Source organism: Colias eurytheme, chromosome 15, assembly GCF_061535395.1.
Source record: "Colias eurytheme isolate Ceu_HAF_F1 chromosome 15, ilColEury1 Martin Lab GWU primary, whole genome shotgun sequence".
Classification (NCBI taxonomy): domain Eukaryota; kingdom Metazoa; phylum Arthropoda; class Insecta; order Lepidoptera; family Pieridae; genus Colias; species Colias eurytheme.
Window position 1 is genome coordinate 6021230 of NC_142994.1, and position 20342 is coordinate 6041571.

The 20342-nt window shown below is 33.7% G+C and overlaps 3 protein-coding genes across 4 annotated transcripts in view; 1 reads left to right on the forward strand and 2 right to left on the reverse strand.

Annotated features, from left to right (window-relative positions):
- LOC149902317 (uncharacterized) overlaps positions 1-20342 on the reverse strand; it is a 232142-nt gene that overhangs the window by 200803 nt on the left and 10997 nt on the right. The gene's annotated exons all lie outside the window — the stretch shown is intronic.
- LOC149902324 (uncharacterized) lies at positions 16-17618 on the reverse strand. Its single transcript, XM_090110455.1, has 28 exons — positions 17256-17618; positions 16700-16805; positions 16348-16530; positions 16178-16275; positions 15899-16096; positions 15584-15733; positions 14246-14401; positions 13937-14035; positions 13432-13626; positions 13093-13218; positions 12802-12907; positions 12449-12538; positions 12159-12258; positions 11876-12009; positions 11561-11671; positions 10480-10619; positions 9576-9655; positions 9388-9466; positions 8892-8977; positions 8568-8646; positions 8336-8423; positions 8121-8188; positions 7853-7973; positions 6920-7029; positions 6251-6348; positions 1055-2570; positions 346-421; positions 16-171 (listed from the first exon to the last, which is right to left on the reverse strand). The coding sequence occupies exons 1-27, from the start codon at positions 17388-17390 to the stop codon at positions 350-352; spliced, it is 4524 nt and encodes a 1507-aa protein (XP_089966581.1). The 5' UTR covers positions 17391-17618; the 3' UTR covers positions 16-171; positions 346-349.
- SP1173 (major facilitator superfamily domain-containing protein SP1173) overlaps positions 18284-20342 on the forward strand; it is a 30844-nt gene continuing 28785 nt past the window's right edge. The window contains exons 1-2 of one of the 2 annotated variants that reach the window (XM_090110535.1): positions 18294-18316; positions 18545-18612. The gene's annotated coding sequence lies outside the window, so the exon portion shown is untranslated. Of the gene's footprint in view, positions 18317-18544; positions 18613-20342 lie in introns of both variants that reach the window. The other variant, XM_090110536.1, reaches the window with a different exon arrangement.

The window sequence follows — 20342 nt, forward strand, 5'->3', positions numbered from 1 at the left end:
ATTTAAAAACAAAAATACATTTAATTTATTTTATTTGTGCTAAATAATAAATAATAATTACATAAATGGTTATGTAGAGACAAGCAATTACAAGTGATTAAGAAAAAATATTAATTAATTGAACATTAATAAATAAAATCATGTTGTAACGTCAAACTTCTTGAGTTTAACCTGAAATAGACAAAAAAAATATTAACAATTGTTTGTTATTCTTTTCTGTTGCAGGTCCAGAAACAAGAAGAACTAATATTTTTTTGTTTTCAGGAGTCACTCAAACAATAAAGTTGACCATTACTGGTTATCTGTTTGAGTGTTTGTATAATTATTATGAAATATTAACATCACCTTTCTATTTTTCAGATAAATCTTCCATGTGCAGCCTTGTTGGCACACGGTCAAGTCCAAGCCATTCTGCTTCAGCCTTTAATGCAAATACAATATTACAACTTTACACACTATACTCAATATTTAGATTCATTTTTTTAATGTTTTAGGTGTGTAATGTTTTTATAAATTACTGTGATAGTCAAAGTACCTGAGTTATTTGTATTGTTTTATTTAATAAATGTTAATTTGCAATTACAATTCGTTTTATTTTCCTGCAAACTTATTCCAAACTTTAATTTAATATATTACCTTGAATAAGCAAAGAAAATAATTTATATAGTAAATTTGAATAATTTTATGAGTATGAGAGCCATTTCAGTCAAGACAAAGTATGTGTTTTTTAGTAAAGTTAGTAAACTGAATCTTACATAATTACTAATTAGTTATTTTGTATTATAAAAAAAATATCAGTAATGGCCTTATTATAATAGAGACCTTTACAGTTGACAGTTGATATAAATTGAAAACGCAAATAAATATTTTCATGTTTATTACATTAAAAATACATGTAGAAAATTGTAAAAAGTTGAATTAAATTCAATAGTATAGGCAATACACGCAGGTGCCGTAAGTACAGTGTTATAAATAGCGGTTAGTTATTGTTATTATTGCGGTTAGCACAGTTCATTAGAGGAAGGCATCTACAATAAAGAACTTGTCGAATTACCTCAGTGGGAGTGACCTCCTCAGTGTCCACGACGTCGGGCAACGCCTCAGCATTCCCTCCATTATCGTTCTCCTGTCTCGAAACGTTATCGCCGACGTCGGAGTGGCAAGTTTGATCGGCCTCAGCTAAATCGCCGTTATGCATCTCTGAACATGATATTAAATCGGATTTTCTCTCTTGATTGTTATCATTGATATCGGTCGAATCGATTTCCATGTGGACGTGGTGCCCCGGCCACATATCGTAAGGACATCCGTTTATCTGATGCAATTGAGTTTCACTTGAACTGAACAAATTCAAGGATCCAGCGACGTCTTGCAAAATAGATGGGTCCGACATTTCACTATTGTGGTGGGTCGATTCTTCCCCGTCGTGATTAGTTCCCATCAATACTGTCAAATTTTCTATTATATCGCTCGAAACATCGCACACTCTCATTCCTTCGTATTTCAAAAGGGATTCCATAAGCTTTTTAATATTCCTAGTATCGGCAGGATTGTTAACGATAATGTTAGCTAAGGCTTCTAAAAGAGCTGGAGTAAACACTTCTTCGCTTCTGTGGAGTAAAAAGCGAACGATCTTGTTATCAATTTGAACGGTACTAGAGCACCCATTTTGCATACATCCACGATAGGTTCCACTTTCGGAAGTGGTCGTAACAGCTTCATTGAAGTCATCTTGCATAGCGTCACTATTTTGGTTCTCTGCGACTGGGCTGTATTGGGAGAGTATGTTACGAATCGATTGTAAAACCTTCTGCCGTAATTGGTCAGAGCTAATATATTTAAGTTCCTTGAACAACTGTATCAGGAAGTCAGGATGAGATTCGTTCACGTCTATGAGCGTCGTCACCTCGGAATATATGCTCTCTCGGAGCAAGTCGAAAAGTTTCGACGTCGCCTTATCTTGCACCTCGCGACTCGTGGACGCCAAGTTGGGATTGGGGTTAGCCGGCTCGGAAGTGCTGGCTATATTGACGTTACTGGTTTGAGAGAAATCTAGCATGTTATAATTCCTCCTGTTGGCGGAATTCTTAGATGGCAATTTCGCGGATGACTTTTTCTTACTGTTCGTAGTCGCGTTGAGATTATTGGAATGAGATTGGATTATTTCCGGTATCGGGTTGGTGATGTTGAGATTTCTGAAAGCGTTGGCGGCCGCTTCTTGTCTGTGGGCGTTAGCGTCGTCTAGGTTGCGGGGGGTGGCAGGGCCCTCCTCGTTTTGATTTACGTTGAGGACGTCGGGGGCGGAGGAGAAGGAGAGCGATCTCTCGTAGGCGACGTTTCTGCGTCTATTGGGAGCGTCATCATTGGGCTGGTGTTGAGCGGTGTGACAGGATGTGACGTTAGTGTTGCGCTTGGGCGTGACGGACGGCGACGTGGAGGAGGTGTGGTGCAGCGTGTTGTGGGAGCGCTCCACCAGCGGGGCGTGGGCGTGGGGCGGCGCGGGGCCCACGCCCAGGTGCCCGTCCGCGTTCGTCTTGCTGTTCGTCGAGAGGAGGTTCTGACGAGAATAACTGGAAACGAATGACAAATTGTAATATACATACGGCGTATTGAACTCAGGCGCGGTCCCAGGGTGGTGGTCACGGGGGACATCCCCTAAAATCGTACTCGATAAAATAGAAAAAAAATCTTATACTGTACAAAATAAAAAAAAAACCGGCCAAGTGCGAGTCAGACTCGCGCAAAAAAATGTATAGAAATTTTCCCAAGCTATTACTTATAACTTATATTGAATACGATTTTTCACAGGAAAAATTCCGACGATTCCGGGAGGGGGGTAGCATACCTTTCCAGCGTCGTGACCCCGCCCAAAATTTCAGACTGGGACCGCGCCTGATTGAACTCGTATACCATCTTTGCACTTAACGAAGTTATATCGCACGAAATATACAAACTACATAATATTATAAAATAAAATCGCCCAACGCGTCTGTCTGTTGAGTAAAAATTATAGCAAATATTTTCTTCTAATTTCATCATAGGATAGTGTGGATCATGAGGAATGTTTAAGGCTGCAGTCTAGCAAAATTGCGTTTTCAACAAGTTATTTGACAATTTTTTCCCGGCTAATGAAATGATAAACTGAATTTTTTTTTCTTGTTTATCAATTAGTGTTATATACGCAATGCGCGTGAATTTTTTCACATTTGTAAAGTTACTTTATGTTACCTTAATCAGGCCTTCAAGATAAGTCTCTTTCCCCCAAAGACATTTCGAGCTAAGTTTGTGCACTCACTACGTTGCAACCGATTACAATTTACACAATCTGATCAGCACATTATTATCCTTATATAGTCGTTATTAAAAACTGCTGAATACAATTGCCGAAAAACTTATGATTTTCTTAATTAGAACGTTATAAATTCATTAAATTTCCCATTTTTTGCCTTACAAAATCTATTGATAAATACTGCTAAAACTTATTTTTTCCATTATTTTATTCGAGTTGGTTGAAGAGCAATGAGTATTAATCCTTTAAAAAAATTTTTTTTTGAATTTTGATAATTCTTTAAATATTAAAAAATATTTAAAATAATTAGGAAAAATCCTAGCGAATTTCTTTAGTCGCGCTCCTTGGGCCGGAGCGTTCTGACGTGTGCTCTACGCTCGATTTTCCTTCATACCGAAGTGAAAGTTGCTCTACTTCATTAAATTTAATATTTTTGTTAATTGATTATTTTTATCTTAGTTTTGTGCAAATATTCGTATTTTTAAACATTTGATTTCGATATGGAAAATAAACGAAAAAAATACGCGTGTAACTACATACTAGAAAAAAAATTATCTTCGAACATAAAGTTAATGAAACCAAATAGATTGCAAAGGTAACAATTTTTTGGCAACAATTTCTTTATTTTACGGGGTGTCAGTAAAGGGATGTATATTTCTTTAAAACTAAAGTAAGCTCATAAATTTTCTTATAATATAATTTTTTTGAAGTTCCAAAAATGTTTATTTTTCGTTTGAGAAATACGAAATATAATATAAACTTGTATTGAGAACTTGAACTTCCCAAGTTCATCCGGGGAAATCAAAAGAAAATGATTTGTTTACTCCAAAATTATATGCCGAGGTATTTTAATTTTTTCTTCTAGTCATTTTCAACGTAGCGGCATGTTGTTTGATTATTAATTTTGTAACTTAAATACAGGATGTTGGTTTTATATTCTGATCTTACAGACGCGCTGACAAATTTAGTCCGCCATTTCTAGTTTAGTCCACCAACTCTAAGTACCAATATTAAAACGAATGGATTATCATCACATCATCAAAACTCAGATGTAATGGAAGATCACAATAACATAGAAAATTCAGTGGGTGTTGAGAACTAAACAAACACAAGTAACAGAGACGCGAAGAATAAAAAAAGAGGACGAAAACGATAATTCGTTGATGCTTTCCCTTTTCGACGTATTGTTAGGGTACATCACCAATCTGCAAAAAACAAAACTGATGATTCCCAATTGCTGATTAAAAATGAAAAACAAATAATCGACAACAGTGGTGAAAATTTGCTGATCGCAATGAAACATCCTTCAGTGGTAGCAGATTTACTCATTTTAAATGTATCGGTGAACAGCGTAAAGGAGAGGAGGACAGGAAAACATTATGAATGTGGATGGTGGATTGTATACAGGGTGTAATCGATAAGTATGTGCAGGCGATTATGACGTTATTATTGCAGGTATCAAAAAACTTAAAACTGATATCGAAATTACTTTACCTAATGAGCAAAATGACAATAATAACTTTTTAAAAGTATAACGAGAAATATCTAAAAAATTTACTATACTATACACTCCCGTATCAAAAAGGGAAAATGGGACTAGTAGAAGTTAAATGTCTAATTCCGGCAAAAGACATGAATGCGGTAGATGCAGTTAAAAATAAAAAAATTAATATTTGAAATACAATGCAAAAAATAACACTTTTTCCATAGATAAGAAATCATGACTATTTTTTCCAAATTCAGGGACAACTAAACGTTGCAGAAGCAGAAGTCTGCTTATTTGCTGTTTGGACTGGAGTGAATCATTCGTTAAAAATAGAATATATAAAAAAGTATGTAACGTTTAGGCAAAATAAAATGATGGACCATTATCAAGATTTTACATAAATTGCCTACTGTCAGAATTGATTGATTCGAGACTTCAGCATTCGATGCCCATCAAGGACCCATCCTATATCATTCAAGCGATTGAAAAAAAAAGAGATATATCTAGTGCAACCGATAAAGCATCAGAATGCTAGCAAAAGATTTATTAGGTTTATCAATATAAATCTATATATTATACATAATATAATAAATCTGTAGAAGACGCGAAGACCGACATCCGCGCGGACGGAGTCGCGGGTGGAAGCTAGTCAGAAATAAATATCTCTTGTTTTCATTTGCGTATTTTTCTATTTTATAATTTTTTAACACAAACATTACATTTTTTTTATTATATACAAAATTTGTTTATCCGTTTTATTAGTTAAACTGAACAACTTTCACTAAGAAACTTAGGTCGAAAAAAATGTATAGAGTTATGCATTTTGTATGGAAAGCTTATTTTTTTTTATATTTCGTCCAAATTTCTTTGTAAAAGTTGATCAGTTATATAAACATGAAGTTGAAGATATATCAATAGAAAGTATTCGCAAATTTTGTGTACTGATTTAAAAAAATCACCCGGTGTAATTTTCACGAAAATTGTTTCAAATTGTCATTTTTGGTACTTATTACGAATATTAAATTATGCATACGAATGATTTAATTTTTAAAAATTAAGTGGAGCAACTTTCCCTTAGTACATTTGTATTATTTACATATAGGATGACAGGATGCATTTGTTTGCACTACTAGACCAAGCCCTTAAGTGTTTTAAACCCAGTGTTTTTTCATCATTAAATGTAAACAAAGCAATCATGGTATTGAGGATAAAATTAGGGATATTAAAAGTAAACAGTGTTAAATAAAAATCACAAACAGGGGAAAACTATCACACATTTCTTACCCTTAAAACTATCTATTACTTCGATATATGAAAATGAACTTATTTTATTAAAATTTAAAACTATGAACTAAAATAAATAATTTTGGTATTGATTTAACATCTGAAATAAAGAAAATAGATACATAAATTATCATATATAATTCAGGTTTGCATATTAAAAAAACAAGTATAATAAAGAAATAAATAGATACCTTCTAAAGTTGTCCCAATAGTTGTTAGCCCGATTTCCGGGTGGGACTTGGTTGTTTAGCGTATGAGACGCTGTTTCCGCACGCCAACGTTCTTCTAACTAGAAGATAAAATAATTCTTATTGTGACAATGTGAAAGCGACATCTGCATTGATCATAATAAAAAAAAAAATGAAGTAGACATAGTTCAGCTGCTCGAAAACAAGAATTAATCTCAATATAAATAATTGAATTCACTTCCAAGAACAAAATAAATCAAATCTCCATACATATAAAATTCTCGTGTCACAATGTTAGTTACCATACTCCTACGAAGCGGCTGGACCGATGCTCATGAAATTTTGAAGAATCGGCTAACATCAATTTTTCATGCCCCTACCGGCCAAAGATAATATAAGGGCAAAAGAACAACGTTTGCAGGGTCATTTATTAATAAAAAATATGTGCATGTACTAGTGTACACACGTAAGAAGTGAAACTTCTTTATGACCTTATTTTTCAAAAAAAATAATTTACTATATGCAACTTTACAGAAATACGTCGAATCACGCGTGGTAGGGATAAGAAAAAGATGGCGCGTAACGGAAAAATGTCACGCGTAACGAAAAAAATGTTACACTAAATTTTTTTCCAACCCCGATAAAGAAGTTTTCACTTGAATAAATACTGACGTGCGCGAGCTGTTCCCTCAGGTGGTGTATGTCCCGCTGGTGCAGCAGCAGCTGCTGCCAGCACCACGCGCCCCACGCGCCGCACAAGCACCCGCACCCGCACATCATACCTGTACCGAATGTAAAAAAAAAATTCGTTGTCTGTAAAGTAGGTTTACGATCGAGATGTTTACGTGATAACGTCTTATTGGTGGCAGCGCTCGAGATGAGACGGGAGATCGGTCCGTCTCTCTCTCGTTATACCTGCGATCGCGCTCGTGAGGTTTTGGTGTGACACAAGGTTCTGAACATGTCACCCGACTAAAACGATTTTAAAAACGTTATCACGTTAAAATTGGTTGTCTGTAAAGTCGGTTTACTGACGATAGTTGAACGTGACAACGTTCGTTTCTGCTTCTTTGTCGCCCGTTCCGCGCTCTCGCTCGCACTTCAAGCCTTACATGGAACGCCTCAGAGCGAGGTAACGCCGCATGAGTCATGTTTTTTCGTGCGTGCAGCCGGCGCTATCGAATTATAAGACGTTGTCACGTCGATAATACATTAATAGTGTATGCCGCATGTGATGTACTACGATCAATGGAATGAGTTTTATATATGCTAATTACGAAATAAAAATGGTGTTCATGTACACTGTATGTAAACTGTACATAAGTTTTGAAAATTTATCAAATTGAAAAGAAATACGTCAGGGTTACCATATTATGTATTTTTTTTGCGTAATGAACGTAAGTAAAACTATTCATTTCTTCGATCTTAGCTTTTCATTAAATCTGTGCCACTCTGTTTAATTACAATTAAAAAAAAAGCATATTAAAATTGCATTTTTATCATATATCTGTTCACATCGATTACGTTTCGCAATGTAAACTATCTTTTACACAGGTGATCACATTGTATCAAACGGAAAATTACTATTTATAGTATATTTCTTACCGCCATAAGGAAGCATCATGTTAAACGGCATAGTGGGCGGGAAAGACATCTGAGGCGTTCCCAAAAGACGCTCCATTGTTTGAGAATGACTATTTTGTGTGAACTGATTTGTTCGCATGTCCTGTAAATTTATATGAAATAATTAACAATTTTCTGAAATGTAGTCTACGAAAAAAAAAGGTGTTTTCTTGAAATCGTATCAATACTTTGATTTAAACAAGTTAGTTTTAAATTAAAATTTTAAGTTCAATTAACTTTTTTTGTATACCTGATTTGATTTGGAATTCCAGCAGGGCGGAGGCATGTGCGGGTACGGCATGTTACCGATGTGTTCGCCTGAAGAAACAAAATCATTAAAATAATTATACAAAAAGTACTTCTTCAATTTTGTAGTTCAGGCGTAAATACGCTAACAAATAATAGACAGATTTCATACAGCATTTATAATAAGAGGATTTATAATAATAAGAGGAAAAATCTTACTATTTTGCGCAACAGGAGGAGTCATGTTGACATTCGAAGTTTCAGGCCGAGGCTCGTGTCGCGCAGACACATTATTTTGTTGCGGGATCTGTCATCAAAAATGTTATATTAATAACTTAAAATTAAGTATTTTTTTATGTTTATACAAGAAAGCATAAAGCTTTAAGTATCAACCAACAAATATTTCGAAAGAACAGTCGTTTGTTAAATTGTTGTAAATACTTAAACTTACACTGTGTTCTTCAGAATGTCTCTCCTGTGTTGGTCGACGGCGGGCGCGGTTGCGTTGGTTCGATTTACCCCGTGATAAACTAAAATAAATTAAACAATTCCAATTTCCATTTATAATAAATTATACGATGTTTTTCATTTTTTTCATTTGTAACTATGAAATAATTACACATAGCTCGATGTGAAAAAATTTAGAAGGAATTTATTCTGCGAAAGTCAATTTTCCGTTTTAATTTATGAAAATACATCAGAATCAATTACGAAAAAACCTGTAAGAAGTTCATATTTTTAATTTAGGCAATTATAAAGAATGTATATAATTTACCTATCAGTATCACTGCAGTATGCGCTCGCAAGTTGCGACGGCGCTGTGTTTACAGAACGACTTCCGAGAGCGCTATCCCCTCCTCCCTAAAAAATGGAAAATGAATTTTAGAGTAAACTAGCGGTCCGCCCCGGCTTCGCCCGTGGTACATGTTTACGTTTTCTCTACATAAGAACCATCCTCGTACTTCAAGGAATATAATAAAAAAAGAATTATCGAAATCGGTTCAGCCTTTCCCGAGTTATGCGCTTACCAACACATTTTGCGATTCATTTTTATATATAAGAAGATTAATAACTGATATTATTTCATACAATTGGTTGGTTAGATGAAATAATTTTTGAATAATTTCACGTGCAAAACAATTCTCAATGAATAACATAGCAATGTGGAAATGTGAAATGAATTTTGAAAGCAAAATCACGAATTAAAGGATTTACATAAATTAATTACAGGCACATAGGATATATAAACAATGTATTTCAATAATACGTACACGGAAGTTTTCTGTTTCTCTGGAGTTTTGTGACTCCATTTGTATATGTTCCGAGCGAGATTCGGGTTCCTCTGGTTCACTGAAAAAAAAAAATTGAATTCAAATGGGAAATTAATAAGGAGACAAAATTACGTTAATATTCAAATTATCATATTTGTGACATATCTTAATTTACCAATTTTTATTACCTAGTATAAGACTGATTTGCGACGGACGCTGCTCGAGAATCGGGTTTTACTTTTGGCACTTCTGTAGTAGCACTTCTAACCTGTAAAGAATATAGATATTTACAAGAATTCTCTCTAAAATCAAACATCAAAAGATCTCAAACCTCAACGCGAAAATCTAAATTCAAACGAATGAAAGCACCCTGAATTTTAACTACGACGAATACGCTTCGCGCACGCATTTGCGTGATACATACGAGAGCTACGCTGTGTAGAACATTATGAAATGAATTAAAAAAAAATCTGTTGGCGTATAATTTTGTATATTTCAATGGTATTTTACAAAGCATCGCAGATGTTAATAAAATAATTTTTTAATATTGTTAGCCTACAATCTTTTAGAATTGTTGCAATCTTTCGCAAAAGCGAACACATAAATTTCGTACAAATTCTGTCACGTAATGCAACTTCAAAAGGTATTCTTATAGTATTTAAACCTGATTATTATGGGGTGTAGCTATTCATTAAGAAAAAAAGAAGAAGTAAAACGGATTATAACACTAACTAGTTGGTCTCTCCTGTTGATAGCTCCTTAGCGTGATGATATATTATAGCATATAGCCTTCCTCGATAAATGGGCCTTCTAACACCGAAAGAATTTTTCAAATCAGACGAGTAGTTCCTGAGGTTAGCGCGTTCAAACAAACAAACTCTTCAGCTTTATAATCTTCTTATATATAAAAATGAATCGCAAAATGTGTTGGTAAGCGCATAACTCGAGAACGGCTGAACCGATTTCGATAATTCTTTTTTTATTATATTCCTTGAAGTACGAGGATGGTTTTTATGTAGAGAAAACGTAAATATGTACCACGGGCGAAGCCGGGGCGGACCGCTAGTATTAGTATAGATATATCAGCAGTACCTCCTTATGAAGCAGCGCCTCGAGCTCCCTCTGCTTCTCGGCGAGCAGTGCCCGCAGCTGCATCTGCCGGCGCTCCGCCGGCCCGGGGCTGCGCACGCGCGCACTTTCCTCGTTCACTTTCTTTTGTTTGCGACGCGCTTCTGTATGGGACCATACATAAATATAAATAATCTATATATATAAAACTCAAAGGTGACTGATATAGTGATCTATCAACGCACAGCCCAAACCACTGGACGTATCGGACTGAAATTTGGCATGCAGGTAGATGTCATAGCGTAGGCGTCCCCTAAGAAAGGATTTTAGAAAATTTATCCCCCAAGGGGATCAAATAGAGGATGAAAGTTTGTACCATGCAGCAAATTTATCTTTTCCACGCAGGCGAAGCTGCGGGCAACAGCTAGTTATAAATAAATATTATAGGACATAAATACATATATAGATAATAACACCCAGACCCAAGAACAAATAATTGAGTTCATCACACAAATATTTGCCCTGACCGGGGATCGAACCCGGGACCGTCGGCTCAGTAGGCAGTTACTTTACCACTGCGCCAACCGCATCGTGAAGATTTGTGTTAGGAATCGAAAAAATATATGTGGTTTAATTATTATTGACGTGACAACGTCTTATAATTCGATAACGCCGGCTGCACGCACGAAAAAACATGACTCATGCGGCGTTACCTCGCTCTGAGGCGTTCCATGTAAGGCTTGAAGTGCGAGCGAGAGCGCGGAACGGGCGACAAAGAAGCAGAATCGGACGTTGTCACGTTCAACTATCGTCAGTAAACCGACTTTACAGACAACCAATTTTTATCGGATTAAGTTTGCGAACATACATTCATACTAAGAAATACGTTTACGGGTTTTAAATCCACGAGACTTGTGAAAATTTGAAAATTAAACATTTATTAGAACAACCAGCACTTATTAATGGTCATTCGAGCTTTTATTTTCGTCGAAGTATAATTCCAATGCATTTTTGCTGCTATGCTGGTTATTTCATAAAAATCACGCGTGGTTATTTTTAATATTATCCGTTATATTTGGAAACATGAGCACCAAATAAAATTTACCTTTATTAGTGACTAAATCTTTCATGCGCGCCCGTTCACCCATTATTTTCTCAGTCTCCATTCGCAATTCTTGCGCCAACTCTTGAAGCGAGTTAATGTTTGCCTCGTGACCTATAAATAGATACAACGATTAATTAATTCTATTTTAAATTATTTGTTTTAGTCTATGCCAATTTTATGTAATCTATATAGATTTATTTAGAGAAAATACTGGCTTAATAAAATGAAAACCACATAGTAAATTACCAATCCAATAAATGAGGAACATATCTAAACAAATGAGGAACTTAAAGGAGGAAAACTAAGAAAAATTACCTTGAATTTGTTGTGGGGCGTGCCGTTGGGCCGAATGCTCATTTGTTAGCTTGTGTCTGTGTGGTAGCGGGTTCTGTACCCGACACAGGCTGCCTTCCGACCAACCTCCTACGCTCCCGTCACATTCTGATTTACTGTATTTAAAAACAAAATATGAAAAATTACAAGCAATTATTGTATTTATTATTAATAAGATTATAATATTTATTAGTGTTACCACTTAGATATATATCAATAAAATCGAATCTCCATTCTATACGAAAATAAAAAACAGTTAACTTACTTATCATGAATGTTGTTTAAATGTGAAGGCATGTGGAAAGACTCATCAGGAACTCCGGATAGATGATCAGCCTCATATGTTTCCACTGATCTCATGAGATCTGTAAGAAATAATAATTTATGCACTGTAACTAGGGAAATTATTCAAAATGTTCAAACTGTAAGGAAAATGTTGATAATTAAGTTATATTTATAAATTCAAAATCATTTATTTGCCAAAAAAAATGTTTCTAATGATAAAAACACAAAAGATAAGCAAATTAATTAACATTAACTTTAAAATAAAAATACCTTTAGTTTTTTGTAGAGCAGTCTTAATAGCTTTAATTTCCATCATCTTGAAGGGGTCTTCATTCTTAAGATTGACACCCTGCTTGTTACCTAAAATCAAAATTTAACATAAAATGTTATCATTTACAATTAATAGTAAAAACAATAAGGGCCGATTTTTCAATGCTTGGATAAAACTTATTCGTCGAATAATGTATAAAACTACCATTTTAAAAACGTATATTAATTGCCCGTATTTGACAGTTTACGTGACATTTTAATATTATCGTGTAATACTTTATTGGACGGATAAGTTTTATCCAAGCATTAAAAAATCGGCCCTAAAGGGAAATAAGTATGTATTGAAATGTTACATTTTCGTGACGGTTCATCTTCGCCACTATCTTCACCCGAACTGGAGTAAGTATTATGGGATGGCGCGATACGAGTCGCCATTTGTAGCTTTTGGAATTCAGTCACCTAGAAAAATAGACACACTATAAAACCACATAAAAAATCCTACCTAATACTGTAACTTTTTTAATTGATTGATAATTGATTGATTTTAATGTAACACAAATTGAGCGCAAAATAAATTTGCATCCAGAGTTAACTTATTACAATTCTTTTGAATCAAATCTCTTTATAATATTATGTCAAATTACCAAGTTTTCCATATGCTGTTTTTTCATCTGCAACTCCCGCAGTTTGAGCTGCAGCATGCGCCCGCGCTCGTGAAGAATTCCCTCGTCATCTTCCACTTCACTATCGCGACCACCAACGGCTGCTTCCTGTATTTTAATTTATTTACTTGGCACAATTCTGATACAACCAACAAGTAAAAATAATGTGTGTGCCGATCGTGTCAGAAGTGAAACATCTTTGACAAGATTCAAAGCTACCAAAATCGTCGCCTTACTCGATGACATGCCGGTATTTCCATGACGCGACCTTGAAATTTTTCTCTCAACGCGCCTAAAGAAGTTTTACTTCAGAAAACTTACCTCACTGCTAGCAATATTGCCATCCCGCATGTATCTGTCGTCACTCTGCGCAGAGTGTGTAGAGCGGCCATGTTCGGCGTCCATATTGTTAGCGTGCGGGTGCTCTGACGCTTGCGGCAACGTGGTCGCAACGCCGATTTGATTCGTTGCGTACATACGGTTCGGATGAATATAGTTCGCGTTGACGGAGAGATTCTGAAAAAAATGTATTTTATTTAAAAAAAATGTTGCGTGGTTTTATGAAACCACGGTAAAAGTGAAACTTAGGCACAAAATTATCGTATTTGTACGATAATTATCGTACGGTTCGACCGTCACGCGACATGCGCTACACAGACCAAAAAGTTTGAGACGATGTAATAAAAGTTTCACTTTAAAAAGCTAAATGGGATGAACTAGTATTCCATCTTTTAACCTTGGACGTTTTATAAAAACATAAATCATAATTAAAATACTTTGTAGTCATAAAGGTTATTGATTTAAAACATTTCTTTTTTATATTTACCTGTGAACCTCCAAAGTTGTCATGGGAAGTTGACGCATGATGCATTTCCTGATTCTGTCTTTCCTTGTTTAATTCTTCCAATTGTTGTTTAGCTTCTTCCTATAAAAAAATATAGCAATTATAATAATATGTACATATCAGTACTATTTTATAAGTTAAAAATTTAGATTATATCTAAATCATAATTAATGAAAGCAGTTTATAAAGATATAAAGATAAAGTATACTTAAACATTAAAAAAACTTCTTCAAGTAATATCAAGTTGGTAAAATCTTGAGAAAATTGTTCAACAATAAATGCCAATATTACCTGATACTTAATAAGTCGCTTCTGTTGTTGCTTCAAAGCAGACAATCGCATTTGAGACATTTCCATTTTATTTTTAATTTCATTTTGCCACAATTCATTTTCACTGTATACTGATCCGTTACTCTGGACGGACACAGGTCGCACCACAACATCCTGCTAAAAATTTAATTTGGAATGAATTTAATTGAATAAGTAATATCTTGACTAACTCAGGATTAATACACATAAAACAGATTTTAGTGGTAGGCATTGTACATAGAAGTGCCTTATTTTTCCTAATTATAGGAATTTATGGAAATTATAAAACCATAATTTATAGTTCACTTTTTTGTACAAATGCCTGCAAACAAACAACAATAAATTGCTTTCTATTGACTAATTATTGGTAATAAACCTTGGGGATCATGTTAAACATAGGTCAAATTATTGTTATGATAATGTCAAATCTTCATGTATGTATTAAGATTGCTATGTGATGTTTGTTAAATTATTTAGTAATGTAAGTGATTCATATTCATTCATACATGCGGTCAACAACACCGACACACATTGTAGTATTATTCCACACACCGCAACCTTTTCTTCATTGTTATTTGCATCTTTAGTCATATTTTTCATTTCCTCAATCAAAGCCATTTTTTCTGCACACGAAATTATATTTTTCTTCAAAATTTCATTCAATATTGCATCATCTTTCTTATCATCAGATTCAACACAAGGTATTGTTTCTATTTCTTTTATTTCTACACCACTTTGTTCAGGTTGTTCAATATGTTCATCACTGTCATTACTCTGTGGTTGAACATCTGTAGCTTCATCAATATTTTTATTTACAGAGAGTGTTTTGTTAAGTTGTTCATTCTCTATGTTGGTAACTTTTTTCAAATGATTGTTACTGTTACTTGGTACATTGCCTTCATTAGTACTTGTAACATTGCTAGGTTTATCTTGCATATTAATATTAGTGTCTGGACTATTAACAAGATGCTCTTCATTTTCATTGTTATTGTTATCAATGTTATTATTATTTGGTTCCTGTTTGTCATCACTCATAGCATCTAATGCGTCAGAAGTTTTCTCTAAAAGAAGTGATTCTAATTTCTTTTCACTTTCTTTTAATTTCATTATCATTTCAATTAATTCATCATACTCTTCTTTAGTGTGTTCAATAAAAGCCTATGTAAAAAGGTAATTTATACAAGCCTTTAAATATTAACTTTAATAAAATATACAAATTTAAAAAAACAAAATTAATCTGAAAATTTTATGGAATATCAAAAATAGAAGGTAATACATTATATTTCTATGTGCAGTTAATGTAATTAACTAAGTACATACCTCATCTTCAGAATTACGCATAGTGTCAACTAGAGATGATGTCACTCTAATATATTCCCTTATTTGTCCAAGTCTTCTTTCAACTGATGCAGCATCAGGGCAGGCGGCAACTATTGCTTCACCCAATGCTCTTGCTGATTCTCTATGTACCTGAAAACATACAATACCAAAATCTATACAATTTTATGCATATTTAAGCATCTGTAAGTAATTTTGAAATAAATAATGTAAACTTTTATAAAAAATATTATTACTTAATTGTTCTTTCTTATTACTATATTGAAATATTCCTATATTAAATAGTGTGATACTCACATGATTACTGTCATTAATGTTGCTAAAACCTCCTTGCCCTGGATCATACATGTTATTCATCAAATTGACAGCCTTTGTGCCTGATCTACTATTGGAGCCTGCTGAGGCTGTATTATTATTGGAATTATTATTTCCTTCAAAAGTATTCCGATTTGAGTTAAGATTTCTTGTCAAATTCTTTCTGTTTTGATTTGGAGTCTACAAAAAAATATTTCAATCAGCAATTGATTTATAAATTGAAGAAAAAAATAGACAAAAAAATAACAACAAAATACAAACGTTGTAAGACTGTGACATGTTCCCTGCACAAGTGTTTGGTGTTGTAGGATTCACAATCATAACAGCAGCTGCAGCATGATTTGAGTGTGGAATTAAACCTAGCAAAAAGATATATTACATATATTTGCATTCATTTTATATTATTCTGCGATTTACAATTTATTAATTACCATTCTGCAACTGATGGGCGTAAGGATGTAAAGAATGTGATCCAGATGAACTCGCATCGTCAGGGATATGTTCCCGATCTCCAGAAAGATGTTCCCGATTCTGCACAGTTAAGGGAAGAGCCCGTGGTTGTGGTCTAACAGGAACAAATCTTCCAAATCCACTCTCGAAGGAGACGGAATTATCTAAAGTATTAGATTTTGTTAACACATGGCATTATGTTTAAAATGTGATTTTGAGATTATATATATTTTTATAAATAATTATATACTTATACTTAATATTCTAATGCAATTAATGACAGTAAATTTACTTAAAAACAAATTGTATCTTGAATGAACACTTAGGACTTACCTAGGTCAGCCAATTCCTGGTCTGATGTATTGTTGGTCTGTTTTCTGGACTGGTTACAATTACTTCTTGGATTATATTCTGACACTGGCACCCAATCTAAGGAGGTCTAAAAATTTTGTTTTTGTAATGACACCATACAAATTTGTAACAAGATATTTTCTCCTGTACCCTTTCACATTGAGAAAACTTTGACTTATTATACCTTTTTATGACCAAATTTAGATAGACAACCACCCATATGTCATCACTAAATAGATATGTTTTATATAATAAATTAATTAATAATATAAATAGATTGAAAAGGAATTTTTAATATGAATAGGTAAGCTGCACGCTACAATAATTTGGCAGAAATCCAACATACAGAGTGGATCAGTTTCTAAAAATAAAATATTTGCTCTGAGAAACTTCAAACAAATCAGTTGTTTTGAAACACGATGGGTAAATGAGCGTTACAAGGAATTAAATTGTGCACATTAGGTATATCGCTCTTTTTCGGAGTCCCGTGTGTTTAATTGAAAATAAAATAATATTATTCAGAAATAATGAATAGTACCGTCACTAAATTCGATGCCATATCTCGTCTTGTGGGTGTCACAGCCTCCTGGGGTACATTGCAATTGTTCCGCACTTTGGTTTTCGGGATAGTACCCGTGTGACCTGGGTGTCGATCTTTATTTCCAGGAGCCATAGTCCGGATTAGTTCTTCAGATTTTTTTTTTAATTTCTCTATAGAAAATTGTGTATTGTTGTCATGTTTCAAAGGTAATAAATTTTTCTGAGCAGAAGGTGCCTAACTATTATTAAGTGTAAATTGTAAACATCATAAAATTGATATTTGAAAATCTTTTTTATATTTTCTCAGATTTTTCTTATTTGGGCGACTTGCGGACGCAAACGAAAATTATTGCCAAATCAATTTATCGTTGTGACATTGACGTTTGATATTTGACACCATCGAGTTGCCATCGAGCCATTATTGCTGTGATAAATTAATTAATTATATGTATTGAAATCAGCCTATTTTTTATGAAGATAATAATATTTCATTTATTCAGAGGGACAATATTTATAACCAATTAATATATTACATTCATGTTGCAAGTGTGCTGTGGCCTGTGCACAGATATGTGACATTTTGTCATTGCGAAAATGAGAATTTTGTTTATGCTTTTTAGTCTACTGTCTACGCAAAAATGAAATAAATTTTGGCGGGTTTATCATCCCGCTGCCGATAGTAATTATGGAATAGGAATATTATTAATTTATAATGTTTATTCGGTAATATCGGTAAGGAGGTACCTACTGTACAATCATATAATTTGTGGGTCGTGAAGACTTTTTAACGGTGAATAATAAATATGTAAAAATAAGCACAATGTTAATATCCTTTGCTATATCTTATTATCAGCATGATAATTATTAGTTAAGAGTTTATCAATAGAACATGTTTCTACTACTTTATAATACGTATATAAAATATAAAACTAAAGTAAATTAATAATAATATATCGTTCGATACCGGCCGATCCCCTTCACGTACCGTTATGTTTATAACGACTTGTCGACTTACGACTTACGAGTTTAGTTTATTGCGCATTGTGCCGTGATGTGGACGTACGTTTAGTGTTTTTTTTTTAATTTATTGAATGTTATTTTATGAATAATATCAATTTCAAAACGTTGTTCCTAGTTGATTAACCATTATTTTGAATTCGAAAAGACATATCCTTACTCGCCCTAGTCGTGTTTTTTGTGTATTTCAATAAAAATCTCCTAATTCGTTAATTCTCTTATTATAATTCTTATAATGTAAACTGATATAACCCTATCTGAAAATTGCAGTGTAATATATTATGTTTATAATGTGTGAACATTAAATAGACTAGTTATCTACTTTTTATTTTTACTTGGTATGTATTATATTTCATTAAGTATCATAAATATTTAATTTACATAATATTATATATGTACCTACCTACTTTTTCAAGTAGGTACATACAATAACCGAATATAATTAAGTATTAAGATTAAAGTAATTTTCACAATTTTCAAACAATTATTTATTTAATTTAGACCTTTGCGTGTGCGTTGCGAATAAATTTGCGGGTGGACAAAAATCTTAGATGTAAACAACTAAAGAGCCCAAGCCCATACTTTTTCAAAGTATAAAGTAAATTATCTTTTTCCTAATTTTATCAGTATGATTCGATTGATTCAGCAGTGGGTACTTAGTAACAGATTTTTTTATAAAAAAATATTTGATACAATAATAGGCTATAAAAAGTTACTAGACCCAAGTTGTAGAGAAGTTAATTTGCAACAAATAATGTTAACAATATGAAAGAAATTTTAGTCGATTTTGATGAATGACCGATGCTGGTATTTCGTAATTTACTGTTGACAATATAAATTTTATGCAAGGTTGATCGCAAGGTGCTTAGCAGCTGTCGCTTTCACAAACATTACTAGCTTTTAAGGGTGGCACTGCTGTAAATGAGGGTAGTGGGTGGCGACCACCTGGGTGTGCCATGTGACCTCAATGTGGCACTTTATGCTTAAGTGTATTAATATTATCTACAATAGATGCCGCACCTTTGAATGTCAACTTGTAAGTTTTAATTATTGTAGGGTACGAAAAATAACTACACATATTGTCACCGGCCGCGGCGCGGTGTGAACTACGAAACCTTGATGGGGGTAACATTAAATTATAAAAATTTAAAAATAATGGATGCTATTTTCGAGAATTTACTTCTGAAGTGTAATCTAAAGTAATATAGAAATGTATAACTATAGGATCATGCTTGAGGCAACCCATGAAGTAACGGGTAAAACTCAAAGCTGAAAGATTACCTACCAATCACCATAAATGAAGTGCCCAAATGCTTGTCCAGACTGCGTTCGAGTCCGAGAAACGTTGAAAATTGAAATTGTATACTACAGTGTCCAGCTATATAATATGTGTAGGTACGGTGATAATTAGGAATAATGTGTTCATCGGCTATTGCTAAAAGTTTCACTTTCAAAGCTAATCAGATTTTGACCAAAATAATATTGGCATGGATTAAGATCATAGATATTTTGATTATTGTGTCATATAATAAGCATAATAGTATGGATAAATCATAAAATGATGTCATGAATGACGTCATGCTATCATGTTTGGGACAGAAAACCGGTTCCGCCGCCGGCGACCTCCAATTACCTATACGAATGTTATTTCTCTTCACTATCCTTGCTTGCAAAACCTTACCTTACGGCTTACCGCTATAGATAATATTGATGTATTTTATGACTAAAAAATAGGTAGGGATTTATTTTTTTAAATAATAAATCTACTGGGTTTTTGTCCACTTCAAAATTAGATAGGGCTAGTTATAATTATTAATAATAATTATGACGTAAACTGTACACGTAATAAGATTTTTATATTACTCTTAAAAAGCCGGTAAAGAATCGATTGCTCATTGCCGACTTTGGTTGTTCTTTACACTGGCTTCCGTTCACATCAAAAAAATCCATATGAAATGTAATCTTATCCGCACAAAGATCGAATGAAACTCGGTCTGAAAATACTTACTATAAATGCTATAATTTTACCTACCTACCAAGTAGGTAACTAGTAGTAGGTAAGTGTGAT